The sequence below is a fragment of the Parambassis ranga genome, chromosome 15 (assembly GCF_900634625.1).
Source record: "Parambassis ranga chromosome 15, fParRan2.1, whole genome shotgun sequence".
Classification (NCBI taxonomy): Eukaryota; Metazoa; Chordata; class Actinopteri; family Ambassidae; genus Parambassis; species Parambassis ranga.
This window is the reverse complement of record NC_041035.1, coordinates 6,979,047-6,991,630: the sequence shown is the minus strand read 5'-3', so window position 1 is coordinate 6,991,630 and position 12,584 is coordinate 6,979,047. Positions and strand designations below refer to the sequence as shown.

Sequence of the window (12,584 nt, the reverse complement as noted above, 5' to 3'; positions counted from 1 at the left end):
GAAATATCTAGCAGAGAGGCTGCCACTTGTTTACCTCGCCCCATGTTTCTTTTATGATCGTCATCTTTATTGAGGGTGGCTTGCATTTCTGCATAATGATAATAACAATTAGGCTTTTCACAGCCACAGATGGGAAGAGCCTCTTTCTCTCCACTGGAGCTGTATAGAATACGTACAGTAATTGGGTGGTTTTGAATATGTGCAGTGTGTGTGTGTATGGGTTCATGTCTGAATGCACAGAAAAGGCCCACGGAGCGCCTTCCTTTCACTTTTTCTCTCGGTGCTCAAATACTCTGAGCTGTCTCAGTGTTCCCCTTAGGTGAGGTTAACTGGCCTTAATAGAGTCTTATCGAAGCCCTACAGGTTGCTGTAAGCAGCCATGACGCCATTGTTATGAAAAGCAGCTAGCTTTGTTAGCGCTGTTTGTGCCTCTGACTTCCTTTTTTCCACCTATTTTCCTTTTATTTTCTGCCTTCCCTCTCCTCGCAACCTTCCCTTTTGTAGTGCCGTGTTACTCTTTCCACCTCAGGTAAAATGGCAGAATGCGCTGGGGCGACGCTTCAATAACTATTTTCCCCTCAGGATAATAAAGACTAAATCTCTCTGTCATTTTCAATTCTGCGCGGGCTTGGATGGGAGAGTGGGGAAATGCGACCTTACAAGTCCTTTGTGCTCCCCTTCTCCCTCTCTTTTCTCGCAGAAAGATGCGAGCGCTTGCTGTGTTTTCAAGTGACGAGGGGGGGGGGGAATGAAAGGCAGGGTTATTTATAAATGTATTAAAAATGAATGCATTTATGAGGTGCTGTTTTCCAGCCATTCTCTGCTTGCCATTGTTGTGTCTCTATACCCCTTCGTCTGTGCATACAAAGCCCTGCAGAATTCCTTCAAAATCGTATTTATTCCCTTTGAACGCAGAGGCGCAGCAAATGCAGGAGGTAAACAAACTGTGTGTCTGATCTCTGCTGTCTCTTCCTGTTTCTTGTCATGTGACAGGTGATGGCCTGGACAACAGTGTGGCTTCACCGAGCACAGGGGATGACGATGACCCGGAAAAAGAAAAGAAACACAACAAGAAGAGAGGGATTTTCCCTAAGGTGGCCACTAACATCATGAGAGCGTGGCTCTTCCAGCACCTAACGGTGAGTTGAGCTAAACGACGTTTGTTCTTGACCGCTCTCGGTTTCATATCACGTGTGCAACTTCAGTCCTTCAGCCACAGGCTGTCTTAAAACTCACCTACAGACCCACACCTTTCTAGCTCTCTCTTTGACACAGATACACTCGCACACTACTCAGGGGAACACATACACACACACAGGCCCTGACACACTCATTGACACACCAGCGAAGCACCCCCCCTTCTTCCACACTGTATCCCTATTCGTACTGAGAACACTTCAAAGACACAGGCTGTGTAATCTGCCGGCGATCTCGGCTAGCCGCGTTCTCGCTCCTCATCTGCTGAAACTGAATAAGGTTGAAGCCAAGGAGAGACGCCCCCTGGCCATAACAGTAGATACATAGATGAAGCTTATTAAGAACAAATCTGTCATTATTTAACAGATGCCTGGGATGCTGCAAAGGCCTGTGGTTTGGCATTAGTTTTCCTCAGTTATCGAAGAGATACAGATGCTGTTAGCGCCATCTGACAGCATCACAAACACTGTGGGAAACATGTATCATGACCCTGGAAGTTACAAATGTAACTGTTGAAATGGAGCCACAAAGTTAGTCTTTTAAACATACAACACAACTATTACTGAAGTCAGACTGTGTCAGCAGACATAGTGACACAAATCTGTTTATTTGGATTTCTGACTGCAATTTAGAGCTAAGCTAATGAAATATGTTGTATCAAGCCATGTGTCATACACATTCTGCCTATGTCAGGAGTTTGTGGAGAACATGATGCAGTCTGACTGAGTGGGTGTTGGTTTGAATTGCACAAGCCAACAGGGAGGATGCTGAGGGAAGTAATTGTTGGATTATGGATATTGCATGGCTTCAACTTTTTAGTTATTTACTTGTAGCCTTTCTTTGATGTCGATGGTGCGTATCATGCAGCGTCTTCCACAGTTTGCAGCAGTTACTGGCAAATCAGTGGAATGTTTTCTTTGCACACACTGATATGTTGGATGTATGAAGGGATGTATAGTGTATGCCTATTTGTGTGTCCACACAATATATATCCCTCTGTCTTATACCTTGTGCTCTCCCCTTTCTATCTCACCCTCCTCTATAAACCACCAGCTCTCCATCACCCTCCACACACACACACACATCATCACACATACACTCCAGCCTCTACTCCAACTCCCTGACCTCAACCCCTACACCCCCAAAACCTTCAGGGCCGCAGAGGAAAGGTGTTTGAAACATACACATGCACATCCTGTCTGTGCACACACACACACACACACACACACACACACACAGCAACAGCAACACTCCTGTGTCATATTACACCATGAGTTGGGCTTATGGGAGGCTTCTGCACTGTTAGATCTCAAACAGTGGGAAGGATATGAGTGAGTGCCAAGGGAGCAAGGCAGAGGAGAAAGGGGTGAGGAGGTGAAGGGAGGGGGGATAAGGAGGATCCAACAACTTTCTTCTATCAGGCAGGAGAGTTAGGGAAACTTACACATCCTGACACAGTGGCACATGTGGCTGTATTACTTCCATATACTGCAGGTATTTCAGTACAAACTTGTTTTAAAAATCTGAAACAAACTGAAATGCGGAAAGGTCACTTCCAGTATGTTTATCCTAACAGCAATGAAACCCAAGCAGAAAGAGGCTAGTGCATGTTTGTTTATAGGAAATGTGGTCTTCATTTTGGGAAAGACTGGCATTAACAATACCATTGGTATCAGATAAATGCTTGCTGTGGCCTCATTTGTTTACACTAATCATTCTTCAGTGTCACCATTAATTTAATCACTGACTGTTAGTGTTTATAAATGCCACATATAGCACCTCTAATGCAAGAATAGACTGGTAGTGTGCCTCGGTCTCTCTGCTGGTACCAACATTGGAAAATGAATCCAGGCTCACGCACACAGCATCATCAACTGCTCTTTGTTTCTCAGAGGGATGAAGGATGCGAATCTGGCCTCTTAGAGATAGACACAATGCCAATTAGGCACACAGCAGTTCGTGCAAACATGCACACACATATCATTTTTCTGGCTGTGGCAGCACACATACATAAACATTAAAGTATCTGACGCTGTTATACAGAGATGCAATATAACAGATTATAGTAGACATTCGGAGTCCCAACCTTAGTGTATTTTCTGTTATTCGCCCTCACACTTGGACCCTTAGGGGGGTTCCTATTGTACCGAAGCGGAAGGGGAAGGTGGGTGGCATACTGAGACTGTAAGCGCACCAGCAGGGTAGGTGGTAGGTGGCATTTATAGAGCTGTTTTTTTAGGGTTTTGAAAGCATTTCTGCATCTCTGTTCACTTATATAGTAGGAATGCTATATTCCTTGGCTTACTACATATCCTGCCATTATTGGTAGAATTTTGGTGATTGAAATGGCCCATGTGCCCTCCTCGTGATCTGCCTTAAATAGAAAACCAATGAAAAGTGAAAAATGTGCTGCCAGTCCTCTGGGCAGGAGCGACTACCACCATCCACAATCCTTCCACCTGTGATGTGTTCGCTTGAGTGACAAATAGAGCAGTGGCATTGAATTTGTGATGATGACAACAGTTTCAGCTCACTGTGTTTCCTCCAACACACCCAATGAGCTCATATGTTGTTGACAACGCTTGTGGGACAAGTTCATTGGGAAGAATTTGGCCATGTTGACTCGGAAAGACTACAAAACATGCCTGTCACCAATGGCAAATGCACTCGTGTAGATATTACTTTGAAAGTGTGCTTAGAAATCACTTAAAATGTGTTTAACAGAATTTAATTGTAGGAGCCATACTGATTGCATAACCAGTTGAACTGCCTCACTGCTCTTATGTTACAACCAAAGAGACACATCCTAAGATAAAGGAACAGCTTCTATCCAATCTGTTTCCTCCATTCTTCCCATTGTGCTGATGGAATCCAACGGCGCCCCCACCTGCACCCTCCTCTCCAGTCAAATGGTATTTTCTTGTTTAATTTAACAAGAAATGAGTAGTAAATGAAAGCTCAGGCCTCAAATCCCCAACGCGCCCTGTGCTCTGCTCTCCACTCCCCTATGAAAAGGCAATTTGTGAAATTATGTGATAGAGTAATTAGATGGAATTCACCCCCTGCCTCCCCACTACACACACCACCCGTACTCCCATTTAGATTGTTGCCTTGCTGTGTGTGTGTGTGTACGTGTATGTAGAAAGAAGTGTAGGGGGTTTGGCGTTTGGAGTGTTGAGCAATGGTATATTCACAGGCTGGGACACACACACACTCTCATACACATTATCACTAACACTCTCTCGTTCTGGCTCTCCTCCCCTCCTATTTGTACACAGATGCAGTGTAACGAGGGGCAGCCGTGATCGCAGCTCATAAAAGAAGCCAACCCGCAAACCCTCAATGAGCTGCTTTTTTCCTCCCTCCTCCTTTCTCCCCTTAAAATGTGTAAAATGCACAGAGAGAGAGTATAAAAAATCCAACTGGAAGGCATAATCCGCCGTTAATACAATTAGAGTCTAATTTAACCGCTTGCGTACACAGATGTAGTCGAGCTGGGGGAGCACGCTGTTCTCCCCCGTTGGAAATGTTTTTTTTTTCCTCAGCACAGCAGCGTGCAGTGGGGGGTTTGAGCAGAAACAGGTGTGAAAAGCGATATAATTCATTTCTGCACTGGCAGAGGAGGCCAGGAGCCTTGCTGTTGTGGGCCCTGGGTGGTGGCAGAACCTAGACTGGGTGTGCAGAGTGGGAGGAAGGTGAGAGATGGATGGATGGATGGATGGATGGATGGATGGATGGATGGATGGATGGATGGATGGATGGATGGATGGATGGTGCATTTTTAGAGGGAGGATCATTTCTCTTGTATGGAAAGAAGAAGCAAAACCAACAGATCAAATCATTTACATGTTATGATGAAAATCAGCAAAACTTGTTGCTGCACATGTTGCAGTGTAACATAAAATGAAGACTTCACTTCCTGAACTTCTCAGTACAAATTTCAGACACTCAAAGACTCATCTTAACCACTAAAGTCCAGCGAAAAAAGCTTTGAGGTCAGAGTTCGCCATTGCCTCAGATGCCACTATTTTTCAGCTGTTTATTGCTGGAGCCTGGATATGTCAGCACCCTGGTCACCCACTGCAGCTATGACCCACCAGAGCAACCTATTCCTGCCTTCATGACTTGTTACTTTTCTTTGATCTGGGTCACACAGTTACAGTGATAACAAGGAAGCAGAGTGGAATCCCTGAGATGCTGCTTGTATGTTTCCATATTTATGGCCACGGCAGTCCTGTGATTGTTGTTAGACTTGTTTGTCTTAGTTATCCACTGCACAAATTAGGTTTCTTATGAAAAATAATTTCAATTGACCATCCAAGCCACCAGGACGCCTTGATAATCGCTTTGAAAAGGCATCAGGAGGGGGGGGGGGCTTAAAAGCAGAACATCAGCTGACTTTTTATGTGTTTTCATTCATTTATTCATAAACGACAACAAAGGCACGATGTCCATCTTGATACTGTAAAGTACTGTAGTGGCCTATGTGGCCTGGTGTCTCCGATTAGTGTCTTAATTCAATCTAAGTGGCAGTCAGAATCTTAGGCGCCACTGCATTAGGATTTCAAAGAGTCCTAAGAGACGACAGACAGATGGACAGATCTGCCAAAGGCCTGGCGTGACACTGTGACGAGACAGAGCGGCAGGGGAAAACAAGAGAACAACTTAGACTTATTCTCAGTATTTTTATTCAGTTTCGGATACTTTATCTCCAGGAATGGAATTGGCTTTGGGCTGTGTGTTTGTGTGCATATGTCTATGAAGGCTAGTGTCTGTGTAAATGTGTGTGTGTGTTGTGAGAGGGCATTTGGAAGCAATGACTTGTCCGTACCAATCGCAGGAGTGGTTGGTGTCAAAGAGGAGGCAGCTGAGTCAACCTGCCCACCCCCCACTACACACTCACACACACATATGCACACACATACTGTGCTCCAACCCCCACATTACCCCACACCTTGTAATGAAAACATCATCAATTATCCCTCTTGACAGGCCCTAGGGACCAAAGGCAGACAGCGGTCTTTGGGGGCTTCTCTTTGTGGACTGACCCTCACAGATAAACAGACTTACTCTTCACACACTTCACAACAAATGGCATACATGTCTTTATTTCAGTGCAGCTATTAATTGTATAAGGTGAAGTTTGGAAGGTGATGATGGTGAGACTGGTCCTTGTTGGGAGGCTGTGTGTGTGTGTATGTCTGTGTGCATTATGTGGGGTATGGTGTCCCTGTTGGTGGAAGGGGGTGGAGGCTGTGGTATGGTTGGAGCAGAGGGAAGGCATCAACCCTGACAGACTCCTGAAAGCCCATCTGTGTTGTGATTGATGGACCGAATGATGGATGAGTGGACTAACAGATGGATACAGTAGAGGGTAGAGAAATGGACACATGGCACATACTGGCAGCTCAGAGGTTGTATGTCTACTGGTTACTTAAATATTAGCCGGATTACTACCTATGATACTTCAGTAGTTCCCTATACCATTGCATGGATGGATGAGCTTACTTGGAGATGCTTCCCTTATATTTCTACTTTTCTCATATGCCAAGTAGACATATATTTTAAAGGTACAGTACAAGCCCAGGTTAGATCTTTGTGACAGTGCTTTACTTTTCTGCTCTCACTTGTATCGTTTTACCCCTACTTTTAAAAAGCCCTCCAGGGCAGTTAACTTTTAATTCACGTCACCTTTGAACTGTTCCAAAATGTCTGCCACAGATCTGTGCGTGTTGATCTGGCTTCAGTCAAGGGGTGGGCTGATGTGTTTCCTTGAGAACGTGAGAACTTTACAGACCCTCAAGGTCGGTCAGTAGCACTGGAGGAGATGACTAGTCACAAGAGGTTTAACATGGCTCTGAATGAACACACACACACACAGATTGACTATTTCAGTTTCGATTTTACCAGTTAGTTTTCAAAAAGGTTTTCTGTTTTTTCCTTATTTCTTAGCATTGCAGTGAGAGTAAATATTCTAGGTTTTTACACCTTGTCATCATTATTTGCATATCCTCTTTTCTCTTTACCATCTGTCCTCTTGTTCTTCCCCTCCCCCCAACTCTCATATAATTTCATAGTTGGGAAACTATGAAACAGTTCAGTGTGTGGTTTCATTGTTGTACATCAGAATGATTGATGGCTTCATGGTGAAGCTGTGTTTCACACTAGTTCTATTTTTCATTATCAGCTGTATGTGAAGACTGTGTGTGTGTGTGTGTGTACACTGAGTGGATACAGACCCAGTAACTCAGATATGTGAAACCATTCTTGGTTTGGTACCCACTAATCAGTTTACAATGGTCTGCAAATCCTAGAGAAGAGGCTCATTCCTGTCTCTCACTTGCAGTCATACATAGACTATAGTACACACACACACAAGTTTTCATAGGACCAGCGTGGTGACGTCAGGGCTTGGGTGGGGTGTGGAGTTCCCCACCATCACTGTGGAATTTATTGGAGAGTGAGTGGCAAGTTGACGTTTGGAAGAGTCAGGGAAAAATATTGTCATAAGTCTGTGGTTAGCCTGATGAAATGCTTCAATGCAACCCTTAGCATGACATCGGCAGTGCTAGCCTCTCACTGTCACTGCAGGCAATCAAATGACCTCCAAAGCAGCTTCTTTTTGTCTGAAGTTTGAGCAGGAAAGTGCTCACCACATTTCAAGAAAAAAAATTAGCATAACCTGTGTGTGTAGCATGATTTTGTTCAGCCTGTGGTATATTAACTCTACTTAGTGTGAAATCACATTAGCACTAGCTTTTAGCCATTATCCATTAGGCTGTGTTTGGTGATCCAGAGGATTGTGGGATATTTTCTGGCTGGAGTCAGCAGCTCAATACCTTTTACTTACAGCAACTGCAGCAGCTTGCCCTAGATACATTTGGTGTGTGCATCATGTGTGATTGCATATATGCACTTTGCTATTATTTGTACATGTCAGCTTCATGTCTCTTTTTGTAAACACCCAGCAAGTGTGCATGCACGCCTTTGTGTCTTACTCCATGCATGTGCTTGGATAGCTGGTGTGGCTTTGCCATTGTGTTAATCAGTTTGTGCGTTGGTTGAACTAATTTATCAATTCAGTTCCTCCCACTTGTATTCTCTTCCATGCGTGAACTCTCTCTCTCCCCTACAGCCTGTCTCAGACAAAACATTTCTTTCTGACAAACCATAAGGGTTTCCTATCTTTTATGCATGCCTTCTGCCTCTGTGACTTCTTCTCCTCCTTTCTTCCATGACTCCCTCTCATTTCATTTTTCTATAATGTACAGCTGTGTTGCTGTACATTTTAATGGCCTTGAACCAGGGTATCATAGCAATATTGGTGCACTTGTGCTATTTCAAAGGCAATAGAGAAGGAGCTATGTTTTATAGATGAGACCCTGTGATATTCTTTCTGTTTTACACCTTCTCATATTCTTAACACTGTTTTCTGTATGATACTCTGTATAGCCAATTTAACACTGTGCTTACACCTGACTTTGACATGCTGTTCATTCCTAGGTCAAATGGCTCTGTAGTAGCTACAGGTAATTATTGGCTCCAGGGCCAATTAGTAGCGATGTAAACAAGGCCTGTTTTTGGTGAAGTCTCAGAGACTTTACATCCATTTAAGCAGTATTTAGGTAGAACCGAAAGTTGCCCAGCAGAAAAAAGTGAACGACAAACTTATGTAGCATATCTTGTTTTTACTTTAGATTAAAAAAACTATCATGTATGCAGTAATCTTTATTTTTAAAGGATCTAAGACTCACACACATCCTAACCCATTGTGTCTTTACACTTGGCCAGTTGACCTAAGGTGTCCCTGTGGAGGTGGGGCAGTCAGGTGTGTGTTGAACTTTTACCTGCTGAAACACACATGCACAAGTATTCATGCATGTGTATGTGTATCTTCTGTGGTGTGTGTATTAGTGTGTCCATTGGAGTGAGTGAAATCATAGCTAGTGAACCAGGTGGTGAATGCAGACAGGCAATAACTCATGATAGAGGAGTGGGACTGAGCTGAGGGTTGCGAGAGAAGATGTATTTAAGAAGCCTTTAACAAACATTTTCCTCACTTTTTGTAATATCTTGTCTTCCTCTTTTTCATCCTCTGTGCACACACATATGTATATAACATAAAAATAATAATTTACTTTTTAACACATTATTTTTTATACACTACATTTCATGGTACATATTCATTAGCTTTCTTATTGCTTCTTTCCCTGTCTCTGAGGCCGTCTGTTGTAATGTTAGCAAGAGCAGAGGGATGTGAGACAGGGCTGAGGGTGCTGCTCACTTGTTTGTTACGACAGATTAAGTCATTGATTTGTAAAAGCGGTGCACTGATGGAGAAGGGCCTCAGATGCTGAAGACAGGGAGAGATAGAAAGAAAAAGAGAGAAATGGAGGGAAGCGTTCGGCTGAGGAGAAAGAAGCAGAAAAGATCAGAGCTAATTGTAAAGAGAGGACTTTTAATGGAGGTGGGGGGAAAAGACGAGAGAAAAGGAGGCAGCCCGAGATAGTTAAGCAAAAAAATTCTAAATATAGAACAGAGGGATGGGGGTGGGGGTGTGTGTGGGGTGGGTGGCTGGGCGGAGACGGGTGAGAAAGACAAGGAGATGGAGACAAGGAGGGAGGGGTGTAAGTGTACTTTGAATGACAGAGATGTCAAAGGAAGCCAGAGGAGGTAGGTGAGTGCGAAGGCTCCATCTCTCCCTAACACTGGCTGCATCTTCCTTCTCTCTTATATACTCTCTTCTTCAAAGAGCATAAGGGAGCAATTGTGAAATACCTTTACCTATTTTTTCAGCATTAACCCAACTCAGGTTCTTTTCACCCTCCCACAGGGGCCAACGGTGAGTTTCTAATTAAAAGGTTGGGGGCAAAAGGGTAATTATGATAATAACATAATAATATCACCAGGGTTATTAGAATGTTCTGTGGTCCCCAAATTGCTTCCTCTGAGGCATCAGATTTCAGTGGCATTACGTAAAGTCAAATTTCCTTGAAAGTCAGGTGAAATGAAATGAATTCCCTCGTGGCCGAGTGCAATCTGAGAATCTGATTCCCTCTTGTATGTCATGACTGTGAGTCCAAAAAAAGCTCTCCAGTTTTTCAGCACAATGACATCCGATTCTCTTTGCTTAAGCACAATTTAGTCCAAATGGATTAAGTTGTTAGGGTGCCTCTCTGCACAATAGTTTTGTGCTGTGTTGCTTTGAACAGACCTGTGATTTCCGTGTATTGTTTCTGTGTTTAACAAGAGAACATTTGTTTTTGAGCTCAGAGATCACTGTTAGAATGCTACCTCCCAGTACTGTAGCTTGGAGCTAGCATGCTGGCATTCTGAGCGGCGTCCTACTGTTATCTCTCAGCTTTCCGCCTTACCTGACTGGGTTGAGGCTTTGTGGATACCTCTTACTCCCCATTTACACACCCTCTCATTCCCAGGCAGCCCTGAGGCAGCCCACCTCCAGCTGTGGCTGCCGTTCTCTGCGCCGCTTGGTGCGAGTACCGATTGCTTTGGAGTGCCTCCCCTCGCTCAAATAGGCGGTAATTACGGGCTTAAAGAGGTTTAGTGGTCCAGCAAACTACATAATCACCCCTTGAATTAGCCCCAGCTCATCAGCCTCAGTCCAACGAGCAGCGCTTACCACTAGCACTAGCTAGCATGCTGCACCCCCTTCTCTTTATTGCACAGAGGGAAGCACAGCAGCAGGTGTTGTGCAACATCCGGCCCCCTTAATAAATTTAGCCTCCCCTGAGCTTGAATGGGGAGGACTAATGAAGCACGCCTTCGCTCTTAGTAAAAACAACCAGGCAGTACAGACAGCACATGCAGATAGGACATAACACAAGATTCTTTCCATCAGTATCAACAGACCTCACCCTGTATGTTCTGTTAAACACAACAATACAGCACTTTGTCGAGACTTGAGAGTCGGTCATGTGCATACATGCTATAAACTTCAGTATACACATAGGTTTAGAGACCCACCCAACTGTAAAGCACACAGATCATCATTCACACCCTGTAGTGCTGCAACTACAGATAGCAAGTTTCAGAAAAATGACGGATGATACTAATCAGTAATTATCATGCTGGATGAGCTCATAATATTTCACTTTGTACTAGTGCTTTAATGACATACTTTTCACCCTGCGCTTCACAAGCTAACTAGTTTTATCTCATATCCATAGGCAAGAGCACATCGAGATTTTTCAGTCAACAAAAGCCGATTTTTTAGAGCTAAAATGCTCATTAATGAATAAAATACCCAAGAACATCTGTTTCGTCTCCATGTTCTTTATCTCAAGAAAAGATGGAGAGATTTGATTACAAAAACAGTTTGAAAGGGTGCCCCCCCCCACCACCACCACCAAAAAAAAGAAAAAAGATGGTGAATTATTCATGGAGGCTTTGGGCTGGTTTACCGTAGACCAACACTATAAAGGAGGCCGTTCCAGCTTTTTTGTGTGTGTGTGTAGCATTAAAAGAAGGGAACATTTATTTTGCAGAGAGCAGTGTGGAACTCATCCTGTAGTTGCTTCATTTTGAGTCTGTCAAAAGATCTGTGTTTGCGCTGTTTTGTTATTTTGCATCGGAGCAGCCTGAATCAGAGGAAATTAGGTTAGGGGTGCTTTGTTTTTTTTCTGTTGTTGTTTTGTTCACTCTCACTCCTTTTTCTTTTTTTTTCTTTAATCCCCCCTTTCTCTCAGAGCCAGCTTTGTTGCTGGGTCCCTGCTCCCTAATGAAGTCAAAGGGATGTCAGTCGATGCCACCTACACAGAAAGGAATTTGAAATGGTGTAGCTCTCACAGCACAGTGTGAACACATATAGAAGATGAAACTTTTACTGAATAAGAAAAAAAAAATTGGGAGATTGGAAGCTTGTTGCATGAGACACAACAAGCTTATAGTTTGGAACGCTTGTTTTAAAAAGTCTGCTCATGCTCAAGGTTTAGGGCATAACAATGTGCTTGCCTCCCTAAATATTTAAGGTAATCTCATACACATCTGGCAGGAGCAAGACTACTTCCAGTAAACTGTGTGTGTGTGTGTTTGTTTAAAACAGTTTGGTATGATAGAGTGATGCCCTTCTAGCCAAAAGGCCCCTGGATTAGCCGTCAGGCATTCCTGATGGGCAGCTCAGTTTCCACAGAGATTTAACCTGGGAACAGTTAGAGGAACAGAACTGGCCAAGTTAAGGCTGTTCACTTTCACCTTAGCTGACACATGCAAGTCAACAACCATGCATCATTGTCTCTGACCTTCTTTATGTTTCAGCTTTTACAGTGTCAGTGTGTTTCCAGCATTAACCCAATCCACCTTATCAATGATACTAAGTAAATTGTTGTACATCACAGAGTTGTTTACTGTGATTCATTTTGTGGCACCTT

General features: G+C 43.6%; 1 protein-coding gene across 1 annotated transcript in view; it reads left to right on the top strand.

The window, feature by feature from the left end:
• meis1b (Meis homeobox 1 b) overlaps positions 1 to 12,584 on the top strand; it is a 69,680-nt gene that overhangs the window by 32,199 nt on the left and 24,897 nt on the right. Inside the window, exon 8 of the mRNA XM_028422955.1 lies at positions 994 to 1,139. Coding sequence (XP_028278756.1) covers positions 994 to 1,139 — 146 coding nt within the window. The remainder of the gene's footprint in view (positions 1 to 993; positions 1,140 to 12,584) is intronic.